The sequence below is a fragment of the Cervus canadensis genome, chromosome 27 (genome assembly GCF_019320065.1).
Source record: "Cervus canadensis isolate Bull #8, Minnesota chromosome 27, ASM1932006v1, whole genome shotgun sequence".
NCBI lineage: Eukaryota > Metazoa > Chordata > Mammalia > Artiodactyla > Cervidae > Cervus > Cervus canadensis.
In genome coordinates this window covers 40,927,079-40,945,326 of record NC_057412.1, presented here as the reverse complement: position 1 = coordinate 40,945,326, position 18,248 = coordinate 40,927,079, and the positions used below count along the sequence as shown (strand labels likewise).

Here is an 18,248-nt window from a genome sequence, read left to right as displayed (position 1 = left end):
CACTGGGAAGACCCAGAGGAATCGGGTGGAGAGGGAGGTGGGAGCGGGGATCGGGATGGGGAATACGTGTAAATCCATGGCTGATTCATATCAATGTATGACAAAACCCACTGAAATGTTGTGAAGTAATTAGCCTCCAACTAATAAAAAAAAAAAAGAGAGAAAAAAAAATAAGATAAATAAGTGATATAATGTACAATGTGATCAATATAATTAACACTGCTGTATGTTTTGGAAGTTAAGACAGTAAATCCTGAGATTTCTTATCACAGGAAATCATTTTTTTCAACGTCTTTAAATTTTGTTTCTACATGAGATAATGGATATTCACTAAACTTATTCTGGTAATCATTTCATTATGTAAATGAAATCACTGTGGTGTACCTCATAAACTCATACAGTGATGTATGTCAATTATTCTTTAATAAAACTGAAAAAGCAAGGAAGGAAGAGAGGGAGGAAGGAATTTAATTCTGTTATGTGAATTTTACTCCAATAAGAAAAGTAAGATAAATAGATGATAGGTAGATAGACAGAGGAACAGATGTCAGGTTTGAGATCTAAATGAAATACAAAACCAAGATAATAACATGGATAACTGTACAAAAATCTGCCATATATTAGCTAACTACGTGTCAGTTACTGTGCTTAGGAGGTTTCTCTACTATGGCCCTTCAATCATATATTATTATCCCAAGTTCATGTATTGTTATCCTCATTAACCAGATTGGAAAACTGGGTGGTTTAGTAATTTGCTCCTGATCATAAATCTAATAAATGTAATCTTACTGGGGGAAAAAAAGCATTTTAGTTTATAATATTGAGTGAAACCATTTCTGTTGGAAATTTCCAGTAATATGAATAAATCAGGGAAAAGTAAGAGTTGTGCCTTAATCACATGCTCCTGTTTCCCATTTGAAAGGATTCCCTTTAGGGAATTCCCTGGTGATCCAGCGGCTAAGACTCTGCGCTCCCAATGCAGGGGGTCTGGGTTCTATCCCTGCTCACAGAACTAGATCTCACGTGTCACAACGGAGAGGTTGCATGCTGAAACTCAAGATCCTGAATGCCCAACAAAGGTCGAAGATCCTGTGTGCTGCAACTAAGACCCAGCACAGCCAAATAGATAAATATTTTAAAACATAAAGGATTCCCTTTAGTTGGAAGGAGAACTGCCATTGGTACTGCCTGGAAGATGTACCATCATGTGTCAGGCACTGTAACCTCACTCACACACATAAACTTCACCCTAATTCTCACCCTCGCGACCACGCCAAGAAGAGGGTCTCATCATCCCCGTATCACTGAGGGTAGAACTGCAACTCAGAGACTTCAGTCACGTCCCCAATATTACAAAATGGCTGAATGGCTAACAGGGTTCCAAGCCAGGAGGGCCTGCCTCCAGACCTCTGGGGACTCCTTCTTCTACCCAACACGCTCCTTCATCATTTAGCTTTCTCCATGGGGCAATGTGAAGGACAGTGGCTTGGACACCAGGGTCCACGTGAGTCATCGCAGCAGTTTGATACAGTTTGAACAATCAGTACTGAGATAGTAGTTGGTCCCATGAAGACACGGTACTGTTTCTCCCTTAAAACACAGATTATAGACTGGCAGATCCTGAGCCACATCTATATCACAGATGTGCTTTGCCTGCCCTGCACATTTTTAAAAATAATTTGAATTAATTTACAATGCTTGAAAAATTAGGGAACTTCATGCAGAAGTCCACAGTCTCAGCTTACTTCTAAAAACGGAAATATCTGGCCACACCAGACCTGTATTTCAAAGCATGAGCAGCAACACGTGCTCTCCACTGATTCACCGTTGAGGTTGGTAGCTGAGATTCATCGTTGAGGTTGCCTGACCAAGTGGAGCAGTCCAGAGGCCTTCATTTTTACACTGGTGCTCTGCATTTTATTTATTAACCAAGGTCACATTGTTAATTAACCAATTAACCAAAGTCACATTCATAAATTTTTCTAAAATATCACAGCGGACATAAGCTGGGTAGTCTATCATAACTCCTACCTGCCCTTCTCTACATCCCAGGAGACAGACTCCTTTTGTTGTGTCTGTTTTACAGGTAAGAAATCTAAGTAAGGCGCGAACCTGCCTCTGGGTCTCCAAACAGTCACAAAGGCATTGGCATCCTTGCTGCTGTGCCACGCCCACCAAGAGCTGGGGACTCCGCAGGAGGACAGGGCTCCGCTCTAAAGGGATGAGCAATTAACAAAAGATAGATCAGTTATCAAATGAGAGATCTGAGCCTACAGCACCCATAAACTCCGGGAGGAGAATGCCACCCAGCTGCTTTGCCTACTGTTTGGACCTTTATAATAGTCCAAGGAAAGCTCACAGTGGAAACCAAAGTGACCAGAGCCCAGGTCCCTGAAGGCCCTGGAAGAAAGAGAGACTTTCTAGCTCCTCTGTGCTCACTGTTTGGAAATGACAATAAGGGAACTCAAACCATGTAGTCATTTCTCAGTTTAAGGGGCCCAGCCATTTCAACTAGGGTGTCAGAACTGCTTCTCATGTTCTCCTCTCATGTCAATACATGGAGGTTGACAGAGAAATCTGTGTCAGGCAAAGGCCTTTTGGGAGGTTGAGTTTAATGACCTAACTAGTTTAAGGACTAGCTCTCCAGTTACCCCCCATCAGTCTCACTTGTGTTGCTTCAACGCCATTCACACCACTCACCTACCCCTGCCTGGGGAGCGATCAACTCCAGCTCCCAGAGGGAAGACTTAGCAGTTGTTGTGGGTTAAATCATTCATTCTAAAAGGGCATGTTGAAGTGCTAACCCCCAATACGTGTGAATGTGACCTCATTTGGAAATAAGGTCTTCGTAGATGACATCCAGATGAGGTCATATTGGATCAGAATTGGCCCTAAATCCAGTGATGAGTGGGGCTTCTGTGATAGCTCAGTTGGTAAAGAATCCACCTGCAGTGCAGGAGACCCTGGTTTGATTCCTGGGTTGGGAAGATCTGCTGGAGAAGGGATAGGCTACCCATTCCAGTATTCTTGGGCTTCCCTTGTGGCTCAGCTGGTAAAGAATTCGCCGGCAATGTGGGAGACCTAGGTTCAATCCCTGGGTTGGGAAGAAGGCTGCCCACTCCAGGATTCTGGCCTAGAGAATTCCATGAATTGTATAGTCCATGGGGTCGCAAAGAGTCGGACACAACTGAACCACTTTCACTTTGCAGTGATGAGTGCCCTTATAAGAGGTCCACATAAAGACACAGGTACACAGAAATACACAGATGTGACTCTGGAGGCAGAGATTGGAATTATGCTACCAACAGGCTAAGGAAAGTCAAGGATTGCTGGCAACTGACAAATTCTCCCTTGGGGCCCCCAAGAAAGAACCAACCTGCTGACAACTTGATTTTTAGTTCTATCTCCCGGAACAGTGAAGTCTTCCTGCTTGTCGGAATTTGTTATTGCAGCCCTTGTACACTAATGCAGGAGCTAAGGCTGAAATAAGCAGAAGAGTATCACCTGTCCTAAAGCTCAAACCTGGACACAGTGTGACTCTCACTTATCCTTCAAAACCCAACTAAAGTTCACCTTCGTCTAGAAGATTTCTCAACCCTCTTCCTATGGAATTAATAGTATCTCCTCAAGGCAGAGGCATTTTGAGGTTGGAACATTTCATTTAAGCAATAATCTCATAAGATATCATTACTATTTTTTAGTTGAGGAATCTTAAGCACACAGAACAGATGGTCAAGTGATTAATACGGTAGATCCAGAATTCAGATCTGGGTCCGCCTGACCCGGAGGCTCACAGACTTCTCCCTTCATGCCACAGTCACAACTGTTTTTTGGAGTTTCCAAAATAAAATCCCTCCCAGGTGTGTCCTCCTCTCTCCTTGATCCTCTCTGCACTGTGGTTCTCACACTGAAAATGACAAAGGGCAAAAGCAAGCTTTAGAAATACTCATCCACAGACTCAGAAAACATGATTCATGGAATAAATGTGCCTGAGAGATTTTTTTTTTAATCTTTTCTAAATTGCCTTTATTAGGCTTTAGAGAAAAATATATTTGGCTGTAATGTGTTTCAGGAAACCATTCTGATAGGTGGAGAGGGGAATTCCCTCCAGGTTTGTCTATTTATTTATCATTGTCTATTTATTAATCATTTATATATGAGCTATTTTAAAAAATGGCCACTGTGGGCATTTTCCTCATTCTGTTCACCTCTCCATATTTATGGTTCCAAGAATCCAGGTGTACCTTTTCTCTAATCTGTCTATATATTGTTTATTAATCACGTATGGAGAAGTGGCAAGAGAAAAAAATATGCTGAAAAGCAAATCACAATGTAATAGTATTAGCCTGAGATAGTGTTTGGGGCATAAACTTCCATAGCAACAAAACATGGAAGTAAAATAAATTCACCTAAGCCCCTGAAACATTTTTGTTTCAGAGGAAACTAACAGGGAGAAGGCCGGGGAGGAGACGTACTGTTGTTAAACCTGACTTTCCTGCCAGTGTGTGTGTTTGCATTGGTATCAAATGTTCATTTTCCTTTAAGTCCCAAACGTTATTTAATCTGACCACCTTGTAAAGAAAGATACTAATCTAGGCATAATGACAGATGGAAAGTTTTTAAATGATCTTGGATTTATGCCCAAAGATTCTAACCTCATATCTCTTTCTTAGAAAAGCTCTTGGGGAAATATGAAAATATTATTCCTCTGCCAGAAAGAATGATATTAAGACAACCTACGGTCAGTTGTGAAAGCTCACAGCTTCCTCCCTCAGATACTTAATCAAACATTAATGATTAAAGAAACACTAAATAGTTTCATTCATTCTGAGCTTATCTTTATTATTCTCTTTTTCAACTCTGGGTTTCCCCCTTTCTCCTTACTTTCTAACTTCTTTATTTGCATATTTAGCTCTTTAAAAACTTGATTTAGTAAATATATGGAGAATCTTCAACCTAACAAAGATGGAATATATTATCTTTTCAAATACATGGAACATTTTACTACCAGTGACATTGGGCTATATTCCAAAGGCAGTCTCAACACATTTCAAAGGGAACACATACAAAGCAATAGAATTGCAAATAAATAATAAAAAAGAAAGAATATTTTGGGGAAACTGAAAAGTATGCTCCTAAATAACTCATAAATTAAAGAGGAAAGCACATAGAAAATGCAACAATCAAAATTTCCCAAGAGTGAAAGCTACCATACACGAAATCTCACAGGAGGTAGCTATAGTAGTATATAGAAAAGGAATTCTATAGAAAGGTATGGGGCTTCCCAGGCAGCTCAGCAACAAAGAAACCACCTGTTGTGCAAGACCTGGGCTCAATCCCTGAGTTGGGCAGATCCCCTGGAGGAGGGCATGGCAACCCTGAACTCTTGCCTGGAGAGTCCCATGGACTGAAGAGCCTGGCAGGTTTTAGTCCAAAGGGTCGCAAAGAATCAGACATGACTGAAGCGACTGGGCACACATGAAGTCGTAGATGTATTATATGTAAAAATAAGAAAACTAAAAAAAAAAAAAAAAAAGAAAACTAAATATAAGTGAACATTCAACTCAAAAAAAACTAGAGAGAAGGAGAACACACCCTCATGGCATTAAAGAAAAAAATGAAAATAAGGAGAAATTGACAAATCCATAACTAATATAAAATTTTAACAGATCTCTATCAGAAAGTGAAAGATCAACGGAATGAAAAGCGATTAGAAATAGATAATACATAAACATATAATTAAAAAGAGTTCCAAGAGCCTGACTTTACCCCACATTGAGAGGAATTTTTAATTTCCTTTTAGTGTCCCTGGAGCCAAACGACCAGCCATCATATCTACCCCAGACCTGGAGTCCATAGGCCTGCAGTCCATATCTTCTCCAACTATGCATTTCTATTCTGTCTGGCCCACAGGTGGCTTGCCCTAGTTTGGGTTGTTTAATTGCAACTACATATTTTTTACCATCTTACTTTCATTTATTTTTCTCTTTTTTAATATCTTTTTAATTTCATGGGTATTTTTGATAGTTTATGTATCACTGTTATATGTTTGAATCCGAGGAGATATGCTGAAGCATAAACCCACTTGTCATCTGGGTCAGAAGTTACCACTGTTGAATTTTTTAAAATTTATTTTTAGTTTTGATCGGCAATACAGCAATACATGCACAATATATAGTAAAATATTCCCATCAAGAGACACAGAATGCACAATTATGTTTTACACGACATTCTATTTAGCTTCCCAACAGATGATAAATAAACTCACAATACAACTCCTGTATACCAGCTGGTTAAATTCACTGATTATAAATTTTATCACGATAAGTTATTTACTTTTTCTATATGGTTTTTCCTTCAAAACAACCCTTGAATCTAGTTCTTTACTCGCCTGTTCTCCGATAGCCGTTCTACTCCCCCACAAGCTTACATATCACATCTTTCCTAGCTCCCATTTTGACCATGGTGTTTCTCTGCCCCTTGCCCACCAAGGCATTGTTATCACTCTTCACTGAAATGCAAATCCCTGGAAGAACCTCATCGTCCCATATCCTTGAACTTTACTGACTAAAACTCTCCTTTAAGAAATCTTCTGTCATTAAACCACATTCACCTTTCATCCCAGACTTTCATTATATCTATATATGTATATTGGATTATGATTTATCAGTCTCTATAAAATAGTGGTCCCCAATCTTTTGGGCAACAGGGACTGAATTCGTGGAAGACAATTTTTCCATGAACCAGGGTGGAGGAAGTGAGAGTTTCAGTTCAATTCAAGTGCATTATATTTATTGTGTACTTCATGTTTTTTCATATTATATCAGCTCCACCTCAGATCAGACATTACATCCCGGAAGTTGGGGACCCCTGCTGTATAGTATACGTTCACTAATAGGAATACATGTTTCCAACAACACTCCAAGATTAGGGAGTCAACAGTAAAATGGAAAATGCCTGGGATTTGGAGTCAGACAGACCCATGTTTAGAACCTAGCTCCATTACTGTGTGATCCTGGGAAAGCAACTTGCTCTCTCTGAGCCTTCTTTATCAGTCAATTGGGGATGATAATATTTAACTTCCAAGTTGTTGTGAGGACAAAATGAAACACAAGGACAAAATGAGAATGAAATAATGTGTATGGTAAAAGTCGTGTCCAGTGGCCGGCACATACTTATTCCTCAATACATAATTCCCTCCCTTTCCTGCCTTCAATATGTTTCTCAAGCTTATTACTCATTAGGCTTTAAGTGACTTTAGCATCAGGAACTGCTTCCAGCTAAGCACCAGCTCAGAGTTCCTACAAAATGGATATCCAGGTGTGTGATGAAGGTGTACGCCTCCCACCTCCTTCCCTGCTGCTCGGCCACTATTCCCACCAGGGCTGCTGGGCCCTCAATTAAGCATCACCTCTCAAAGGCCTGCATTCTCACTGCCAGCAGCATGTCAGAAGGAGGTCTCTGGGTTTCAGGGCACAACACCCACAATCAAAGAGAGAAGGTCATCAGTGCAGACACCAGGCACATAGACTGGAGGCCCCAGCTCACCTGCCAGAACCAGCTTCCCTGAAGCAGGATAAGGCTTGTCCGCAGAAGTTCCACAGTTATACTGGTCTGTGTGAAGAGCTCCAAGAAGGCAATCAGGCCTGTCGAAAAGATGACCAAGACCAGAAGCTTGTGCACAAAGATGTCCAGCATTTCCCGGCCATGAGTGTGATTGTAGAAGACAAAAGCTGTCAGAGGCAGAAAATATTGTTTGTCCTTTTCAGTGAAACTATCTACTGCTTCCCTCAATACACAACTTTCATAAACACACACATTTATTTGTCCAAAATATCAGATGCCCACTGCTTCCTACAATATTGGAAACCTCTAGCATTTGGGGGGAATTCCCAGGTGGCACAGTCCTAAAGAATACACCTGCCAATGCAGGAGGTGCAGGAAATGTGGACTCAATCCTTGGGTCTGGAAGATCACCTGGGGTAGGAAATGGCAACCTACTCCAGTATTCTTGCCTGGAAAATCTCATGGACAAAGGAGCCTGGTGGGCCACAGTTCATAGGGTGGCAAAAGAGTCAGACATGACTGAGCACACAGCATTTTTCGAGTCAACACTACCTCTTTAGGATGGAATCTTTGAAATTTTCTTTCCCCTTCCCCAGCCTTTATTCTCTTCTCCAATACATCATGACATTTTCTATAACTATATTTCAAAGCCATCTTTTATGCAAAATTAAGAATAATAAGCATGAAGGCAACAGTGAAACAGGTGTGAAGGTGAACAGACAGATGAATGAGACAAAGCCTCACCTTAAGAGATTCAGTTCACTGAAGGCAGTAAATATACACACAAGTCAGAAGAGTGGAATTTGATGGGTATGATAAGATTCCCTGGAAGCTCCCAAGAAGTAGTAACTAACTATATTTTTTAATCCCATGGACAGAGATGCTGGCTTCAGTTTCATCCTTTTCATTAAGATGAGGGGGAAAAGATGTTCACTGAAAATATGATAACATCCTGAGATAAAGAGAATCATGGCATCATGGCTGGTGCCCAACCAAAGCTCTTACCTTTGGATGTGGGAGGCAAAGTGGACATTAGGAAAGGCTATCTCTTGATAATGGGGAGATTTTACTAGTTCTACAATCAATCTATCCCTTACATATAAAATAAATGAAAACAAATCATTAGATACTTGTTTTTGGTGTTTCTATACAGAGTAACAGGGAGGCTAACAGAACAAAGAATGTTAGGACCTCATTTTTATGCGACTGGATTTTTCGGACCCTGCTTATCATGTAATGGTGGAGTTTCACTATATTAATATTAAAAAGGCTACTTTGTAGATTTGGAAGCTACTCTACTGTGAGTGGTCTCCTCGTTTGAGAATATTTATGTTTCAGTATTCTAAGCTCAATTTTGTATGTAAAAAATGGAAACAATGATCATCTCTTGGATAAATCAGAGATAAACCATGGCTGTCATTGTTGATTCGTTGCTTAGTCGTAACAGACAAGTTCTGCAACCCCCATGGCTGTAGCCCACTAGGCTCCTCTGTCCATGGAATTCTCCAAGCAAGAATACTAGAGTAGGTATTTCTTTAAGAAAAGTGTGAAATGTGAATAAAACACATTGAATGACTGGGCTTGTCCGGTTGTACTAAATAAGTCAGTGTGTGTGTGTTGGTATTCAGTCATGTCCAACGCTTTGTCACCTTGTGGACTGTAGCCCACCAGCCTCCTCTGTCCATTGAATTCTCCAGGCAAGGATGCTGGAATGGTAGCCATTTCCTTCTCCAGAGGATCTTCCTGACCCAGGGATCAAACCCAGGTCTCTTGCATTGTAGGCAGATTCTTTACCAACTGAGCCACCAGGGAAGCCCAAATGAGTCAGGAGGGAAGGAAAATCTTTGGCATCCTGTCTAGGACATCTCAATAGCTCACCATGGCCCGAACCAAACAGATGACCTTATGAGCCAAGGCTATACCAGGACACAAAAGAAATATTATTGTAAAGGGCTAGACAAATGTCCAAGAATAATGAAAGGTATATGAAAATACTCATACTTACCCTCCACAAATAAGGCGTTTGATAACATTAACTTGCTAAAGGAGGCAGGAAGTGAAATGATGGTAGAAGATAAGATGTTTGTCACACCCAGCAGCCCAAAGAAGAAGTACATGGTAAAATGCTGCCAGCTCAGGAGTTGGACCCACTGACCCTCTTGGTAGTCATACAAGGTCAGGTGTGGTCCTCCAGGAAAAAACTGTTCTCCAAGGATGCCTGAAGAGAGATATATCACACTTTAAGCCATCTTTCCAGAATTTTACTGAAAAGGGAAGATGCAGAAGGACCGGCCTACTTCTTAGCCCAATATACTGTCTTTTATTGGCACGGATTCTTCTATCTGGGCTGTTACCTAACAGCTGGGCACTGGTTCTTTAGGCTGGTTTTGAAGCTTCAAAGATTGATTTGGATAATCACTCTTAGTCAAAGATAGTGAGTTTCATCAAACAGCTATTTCAGATCTTCAAAGCTAATGGTCTTAGTTCCACAGAGTTCCCTGGTAAGTTCCCCTGATGGCCTTAGTTCCTACTTTAATCTAATGACTAGATAAATCCTGAGTAATCTTAGATTTAGATTTGTGAGATTAATCCTATAGCATCTGATTATTTCTTCTTACATAATATATCTTTGGGTAGTGAGTTGATCTTGGTTCAGGATTAAAATGCTAGAGTTCAGCTTCTCTCCGGTTAAGGATAACTGAGAAAGCACACACAGATATAGCATATAGTCTAGCCAGTTACACAAATTCTGAAAAACTTTCTTGAAGATGCCGCTTCATTTATTAATCTATAGAATTTGGCAAGGAAATTCCTCTCTTTGAAAAACAGTTGATCCACAGTTGGATGACCATCGCAAAGACCTCTCATCATGAACAAAGCATGAAGAAATCTAAAGGAAAATTAGGAAGTTTTGCCTTCAGTAAAGGAGAGGCTGAAGTGGAACTCTAAAAACACAGAACATTTTTACAGAGTCATAGAACCAGTGGAAAGGCCTTACAATCATCTGGCGGCCCAACCTCCCTCTCTAATTTAGTAACCACACAAAAAGGATGAGCACAGAAGATAAGGTTTTCTTCAACCAGAACCCTGTGGATAGCCTATCAGCAATAATTTGTTATTGACACTTTCCCATAATCACTTGATTATCTTCATGACATTTTGAAAAATGTCTTGGGTAGAGTTAACTCTTTCAGGCCTCAGAATAACTGACATAAAATTATCTTAAAGGCTCCAACTAAATCTAAAAAGGAAATTCACCTTGAGTGGACAGGCAAGTTAATTGCTATGACTAACTCATAAGGAATAGCCCTTTGTATAACATGAAGTATAAGTTCTAATAAATTATACCAGGTAGAAATTACAATTAGAATAGGTATTCAGGTGTTTTTAATAAATGTTTATTTTAGCAATTTTTTTGTTTAGATATTGAATTTTCTCTTTGCATGTGAAAATACCCCCAAAAGCAAACAGAACACAGAAAAGGGTCACTCACCAGTTAAAGTCATTCCAACTGATATGATTCCTTCCAAAATTTCAATTCGACGGAATAATGCTTTGGAATCAAGGTAAGAAGTCCGTTTCTGCTTTTTGAAGGCATATTTCAGAATGCACTTTATAGTCCACCAAATCCCCATGAAAAGAAAGAAGGATCCAGGGAGGGCATGGCCTTTGAAATTCCCCATAACTACCAAAATAAGAACACAGAGAAGATGAAGGTGTTTCATTTCCAAAACTTGGCCAAAACATCACTTATTCCTGTATACTATCTTCTGATGATGGTAGATATATACTGCTTAGTCAGAGGATCCAGTGTAACTGTCGACAGACATAGACCAATTACAAGATCACCAATACCATCAAGTACAAATTAGACATTCGTTGAACACTGAACCTTGTTCTAGGTGTTGTGTCTACTGGTTTACATGTAATCTCTAACCTAATTTTCACAATATACCCACGAATCAGGGGTTAAATCACATTTTCAATTGGGATACAGGTGTAGAGAAGTGAAATTACTTATCCAAATCTCACAATTATTAAAAAAAAAACTTTCACTGTTTTTAACAAGAAGCTCAAAAGATCTCTTAAAAGTAATAGTGTGTACTCAGCCAACACACTTTAATCATATTTGAAAGATAGTAATAGGAAAGTTCTATCTTTTTGTTTAAAACTCGAAGTGATATGAAGTTGCCTACAAAAAAATTTAAGTAGGTAATTTCAGAGTATCAAACATCAAGTGTGTGGAAGAGACCACTAGTGCTCATCAAATATCTGTGTACTCTTCCACACACTTTTCCCAGCTTCTTCTCCACTTTAATCAGAACCATGTTTCTAGTTCTGTCCAGCAGATTGTGGTATTTGTCACTTTCATGCTAAGTCAGTTAAGAGCTGATGTGACTCCTCTAACTTGTTTTTCCCCTGCCTTGGCAACCTAGGCATGGCATATCTACAACATAGAAGACAGTCAACCAGATTGCATGAGATTTTTGCAGGAAACAACCCTTTATTGAGTTAAGTCATTAAAAGTTGACATTTAACAGCTTAATCCAGCAGATTCAGAGGGATACCAAGCCAAATCAGATTGTAAATTCTGTAAACATAACTGCTACATGATCAAGCAACAAAAAAACAGAAATACTCTTTCTTTTTGGTCTTGACCAAAAAAAATATGAGTTTTCTATTACGTGAGCAGTCCTTTGTTCAAAGCTATTGTACTTTCTACAGAATAACAAAGAGAGAACTCAGAATCATCCCTGTGGATTTGACAGTAGGTCAGTACAGAAGAACTCATGAAAGGCGGATTTCAGGATTCCTCCCAGCCCAGTAGGGCTGAGTGCTGGACCTCTTAGTTTGGGACAGTTCCCTTTGAGTTACTTCCACATCCTCCTGACAGAACTGTGAAGTTTCAAAGATGAACTATGAAGCTGACTAAAACACTGGAAGTCTCTTAAATCTCCAGCTGAGATCCCAGACGGACATTTCAGCAGCCCCTGAATCATCCATACCATCCTAGAGACTCTGCCTCAGTGTACCACAGAGTTCAAAGTGCAGCTTCTTATCCAGACTCTGACTCTAATGAGTGGCATGGTCTAGATGAGGTCCCTTAAGCTCTCTGAGCCTTGGTCCTTAATTAATAAAGAAGGAGGTGGCCTACCCAACACCTGGAGTTCCTTCCTGCCCTAAGAGATTCACTGATTCATTATCCTAACCACCATCTTTATCACAGTGTTATTGAGTCCTCTTACTTGTCATAGCTTGCGTGCATGCACGCATGCGTGCATGCTTAGTTACATCAGCCAGGCTCCTCTGTCCACAGGATTCTCCAGGCAAGAACACTGGAGCTGGTTGCCATTTCCTTCTCCAGGGATAAAGTATGAAGTGAGTGAAGTGAAGTCGCTCAGTCATGTCCGACTCTTTGCAACCCCGTGGACTGTAGCCTACCAGGCTCCTCCATCCATGGGATTTTCCAGGCAAGAGTACTGGAGTTGGGTGCCATTTCCTCCTCCATGTCATAGCTTAGGCAACCACAAGAGACTAAAAAATACTTCTACATGGGATTGAAAAGTACATCTACATTGTAAATTTTTTTAACTCTTCTGGAAAAGAATCTGATATATTCTAAAGGAATCTTCAAGATTTTACATTCTTTGGTACAGTGAATGCACTTCTAGGAATTTATCCTAAACATCTAACTGGAAATAGAGGTGCCAAGTTAGAAACAATACACACGTCTAAGATTAGGAGATGGGGGTATATTAGTTAAAAGAAATAAATAGGAATTTTTTAAAACTGAGGAAGAGCTGAAGATCTAGAAAACTAGATCTGAATCCCAACTTTACCATTTACCCGCTCCATGTCTTGGGGAGACTTATTTACCCCTTCAGGGCCTCAGATTCCTCTTCTGTTATGATCATGGGGCTCATGTGCTCAGTCGTTTTCAACTTTTTGCAACCCCCTGAAGTGTCACCTGCCAGGCCCCTCTGTCCGTGGAATCCTCCAGGCAAAAATACTGGAGGTGAGGAGAGCCCCGTGTTCTGCTTCCAAGGGCAACATGTCGGCTTTTGGATTGAGATCTAATTAAACTCGGGATTACTAGGCTTTTACCAGCAATTGCACTTGCAGGCAATAGTAAAGCAAGGAACAAAAGACAGATATACAGGTGGTGGTGTTCTAGAAGTTGACTGGAGAGATGTTTGAGGTTCTGAGTGAGTCAACTTCTAGAACACCACCACCTGGTCAAAACCTAGTAACCTCCACAAAGCGGAGCGAACCCGCCAGCCAGCCAGCAGAAACCCCGGGGAGATCACCAGGCTAGCAAACCAGAAGGTCCTTCCACAGCATCCTCCCTGCTTGACTGCACCACTTATAAAGGTTCAGGCAGCCCTAAAATGGTGAGCTTCAAGATTCAATCACTGTTTTCTAGCTTCTAGTCATCCTAAAAATTTATACCCTTCCCCATCCAGAAAAAAACCCTCTGCTCCTAATGACACCAAACATCAGCCCCTAAGCCAAGACAAGAAACAATGCCTGAAACCCCCATTAGCTGTATTTTTCTGACCAACCCGTGACATACACAAACACTCACTCACCACCCAAAAGGGAAATATTTTAAAACTCTCGCATTTGGGGGTAATATTGGGCAAATCTCAAGTGCAAAATCAGGTGTTAGGTGTTCATTCCCATTAACCAAAGCCACTTAAACAATGACAAGGCCTGTGTACAAAAAGAGGAGAGAATTCAAAATAGCCACGAGAAACAGATTCTAAAATTTACTTATTGGATTCTGAACCAAATATAAATGAATACCATGGAGAAAAACTTAAACTAACAATTCATCTTCAGCCACCACAAAATTTTAAGTAAAAATTCATCTTGAGCCATGACCAAAATAAAATATTACTAAATCTTATTTAGTAACTCATATCAAGACATTTATAAATCCAATTCAATAAACCAATTGGAGCTATTTCTTGAGCTCACTTTATTACTTGCCTTCATTCTCAAAGCAATGTGTATATAAGCATATGTAGCTTTATTTATTTTTTTGATCTCCATCATTCCATATCAGTTCTTTCTCTCCCAAATTTCAACTGTTTTGAAAGACTTTCTTAGTTAAATTATCCTTACCTTCACACTTTCCTCAGTGTCAACTCCCATGCAGTTCTCTTCTTCCGGAATAGAATTTACAATGATCCCAGTCTCAAGAAGGAAAAGCAAATACTGACTGGCCTAAATCTAAAACTGTCCCCTCTTCCTCCTTGGAGACTAAACCAATGTGCTCATATCCTTCCAGCTTGAACTTGAGCAGATACGTCTTCAGCATATGTCACAATGCTTGCATAAATGTGCGTCTAAGGACTACACCCTTTTGAATACCCTACCTCCAGTCCAAACGTTGTGCCATAGAGTATTTCCCAATGAGACTCACCTTGACACCCCACCCACATGACCACAGTTATGTCCCACCTGCTGTGAAAACCAGACCCAGGGGAACATGTTTGATCTTCAGTCTCTGTCTTCCAGGCTATCAAGATGGACAGGAGACAAAAGGAAAGGTCATGGCAGCAGTAACACAATAAAGCCTGATTTTAAATCTGAAAAAGACAAACCATCTTCTAACATACAGTGTCTCAAGCAAGAGATTGGCACAGGTGCTTAAGTTGGGAGTCACAGCCAAATCAAAGTTATAGGAATAAGAAAGTTCAGTTCAGTTCAGTCGCTCAGTTGTGTCCAACTCTTTGTGACCCCATGGACTGCAGCACACCAGGCCTCCCTTTCCTTCACCAACTCCCAAAGTCTACCCAAGCTCATGTCCATTGAGTCGGTGATGCCATCCAACCATCTTATCCTCTGTCATCCCCTTCTCCTCCCGCCTTCAATCTTTCCCAGCATCGGGGTCTTTTCAAATGAGTCAGTTCTTCGCATCAGGTGGCCAGAGTATTGGAGTTTCAGTTTCAACACCAGTCCTTCCAATGAATATTCAGGACTGATCTCCTTTAGGATGGACTGGTTCGATCTCCTTGTAGTCCCAGGGACTCTCAAAAGTCTTCTCTAACACCACAGTTCAAAATAAGAAAAGATGATGGGAAAACATTTAAGTAGGTCAACCGTGAAGGTCACCTGCTCTCACAGAATACACAAACTGAGATTTAGGTGAATAAATAAGTTAGAATAAATTATTCTAAACCAATATGAGGCTTGCACAAAGGGAAATGTGAACAAGAAAGAAGCAACAGTCTGACTCTAACCTGGAGAGCCAGCAGCTGCTACCCTATCTGCATTCAAGTCTTATTTCCTCCTTCAGTGTAAACTCTTGCTGAGCAAGGGCCATGTCCCCTAGAAGGCGTCACACCTAGTTAGCACTCAATAAATAGCCAGTGAATGATGAGCTCCTGCCTGGGACCCCACTTCCTTGAAATACTGGCCTGGGTAGCAACCAGGATCAGAAAGAGTCAGGGTGCCTAATTAAATGCAGACTGGGCTCACTTCAGATTTACTAAATCAATCAGTAGGGGGAAGCCCAGAAGTCTGCATTTTTAAGGCTCACCACTTGATCTTTAGGTACTCTTGAGTTTTGAGGACCAAAGGCTTAGAGTATGTAGGGGACAAGCAAGATGGCACCAAGACACTCAGATTTAAATGTGGCCTCCCCATCACCATTCTCCAGAGGTATTTGTCTTCCATCAGTACCTAAGTCCTGATGTGTTTGCTCACATCAGGCATCATATTAGGCAATGGTGTGTGGCTCAACACCTGCTCTCGAGACCAGATGATAATCTGGCTCTGTCAGGTGACAATAATCATTCTAGAGTGCTGCCATTCGATTTATTTTTACTCTATTTTATCATGCATTATTAAGATAGCATTTCACTTTTATCTTTTCTATACCCCTGGTTCTTATTCCCATATCCTTCTCAATGTTCAGATAGCTAAAACCATCCACGTCACAAGGATCATTCTTAATCAAACATCCAGAATCACAAACAGAACAAGAACACTCAACCTGAAACTATGTGACAGGATAAGGCAATCCAAAGGCTTATGTCTTGAAAAACAAAACTGACAAATAGAAAGTAAGAATAAATGCCATGTTGCCTTATGTGCTTGTAGTCAACTCTTCAAATACAGGAGCCTAGGTTGTTTCTGTTAGTAGTGTTGCCCCTGAGATGGGTAGGAAGCCAGCATGTACTATAAAGTGCTAATAGCTTTTCATGTATCTGCTTATTCTCTCTTTGAGAAAACCCAAGGAACTCTTCTTTTCACCACAGTTCAGTTCAGTCGCTCAGTCGTATCCGACTCTTTGCAACCTCTGGACTGCAGCACGCCAGGCCTCCCTGTCCCTCACCAACTCACAGAGTTTACTCAAACTCATGTCCATTGAGTCAGAGATGCCATCCAACCATCTCATCGTCTGTCATCCCCTTCTTTCCAACACAAGTATGTCTTTCCATCACAGGTATGAGGAAACTGAGACTCCAGGAGATTTACTAACCAACACTATGGCACAGTTATTAAAGACCAGAGCCAGGATTTCAAGTTCTTTCTATGTCTGATTCCAAATCCCATTCTGTCCCCCTAGATAAGGGCAAAGACTAGAAAAGGTTTTCAAACAGTCCCACCAGACAGTCTTCATCAGGTATATTTGCATAGGTTAAACACAGAAGGGAGAAGAATCCTCCCTGTAAGACTATCAATAACTGAGTTGTCAGCACATGTGAAGGAGGTGAAGCTTTGTACGTAGCCACAGTATTTATTATCCAATATGGTAGTCAAAGTCAGAATGCAGACGGATGGCACCAAAATAGAAAACCAGGCTGAGTAGCGTGTGACATCATTTGACGAAGGTCTAGACACTGGGATGAGTGTCAGTGATGTGGTAAGAATCTAAAGCAGTCGTCTGTAGTTCCAGGCTCCATTCAGCTCAGTTCAGTCGCTCAGTTGTGTCCGACTCTTTGCGACCCCATGAACTGCAGCAAGCCAGGCCTCCCTGTCCATCACAAACTCCCAAAGTTTACTCAAATTCATGTCCATTGAGTCGGTGATGCCATCCAACCATCTCATCCTCTGTCGTCCCCTTCTCCTCCTGCCTTCAATCTTTCCCAGCATCAGGGACTTTTGAAATGAGTCACCTCTTCACATGAGGTGGCCAAAATATTGGAGTTTCAGATTCAATATCATTCCTACCATTGAACACCCAGGTCTGATCTCCTTTAGGATGGACTGGTTGGATCTCCTTGCAATCCAACAGACTCTCAAGAGGCTTCTCCAACACCACAGTTTAAAAACATCAATTCTTCAGTGCTCAGCTTTCTTTATAGTCCAACTCTCACATCCATACATGACCACTGGAAAAACCATAGCCTTGACTAGACAGACCTTTGTTGGCAAAGTAATGTCTCTGCTTTTGAATATGCTGTCTAGGTTGGTCATAACTTTCAAGGAGTAAGCGTCTTTTAATTTCATGGCTGCAATCACCATCTGCAGTGAGTTTGGAGCCCCCCAAAATAAAGTCAGCCATGGTTTCCACTGTTTCCCCATCTATTTGCCATGAAGTGATGGGACCGGATGCCATGATCTCAGTTTTCTGAATGTTGAGCTTTAAGCCAACTTTTTCACTCCCCTCTTTCACTTTCATCAAGAGGCTCTTTAGTTCTTCACTTTCTGCCATAATGGTGGTGTCA

General features: G+C 40.8%; 1 protein-coding gene across 3 annotated transcripts in view; it reads right to left on the bottom strand.

The window, feature by feature from the left end:
* The window catches only part of LOC122428734 (transmembrane protein 45A-like), a 96,530-nt gene that overhangs the window by 17,204 nt on the left and 61,078 nt on the right, over positions 1-18,248 (bottom strand). For 2 of the 3 annotated variants that reach the window (XM_043448819.1, XM_043448818.1), the window contains 3 exons: positions 11,060-11,251; positions 9,572-9,784; positions 7,549-7,733 (listed from right to left, as the gene is read on the bottom strand). In XM_043448819.1, the coding sequence (XP_043304754.1) occupies positions 7,549-7,733; positions 9,572-9,784; positions 11,060-11,249 (588 nt within the window). In that variant the 5' untranslated portion in view covers positions 11,250-11,251. Of the gene's footprint in view, positions 1-7,548; positions 7,734-9,571; positions 9,785-11,059; positions 11,252-14,694; positions 14,871-18,248 lie in introns of those variants that run through there. The other variant, XM_043448820.1, reaches the window with a different exon arrangement.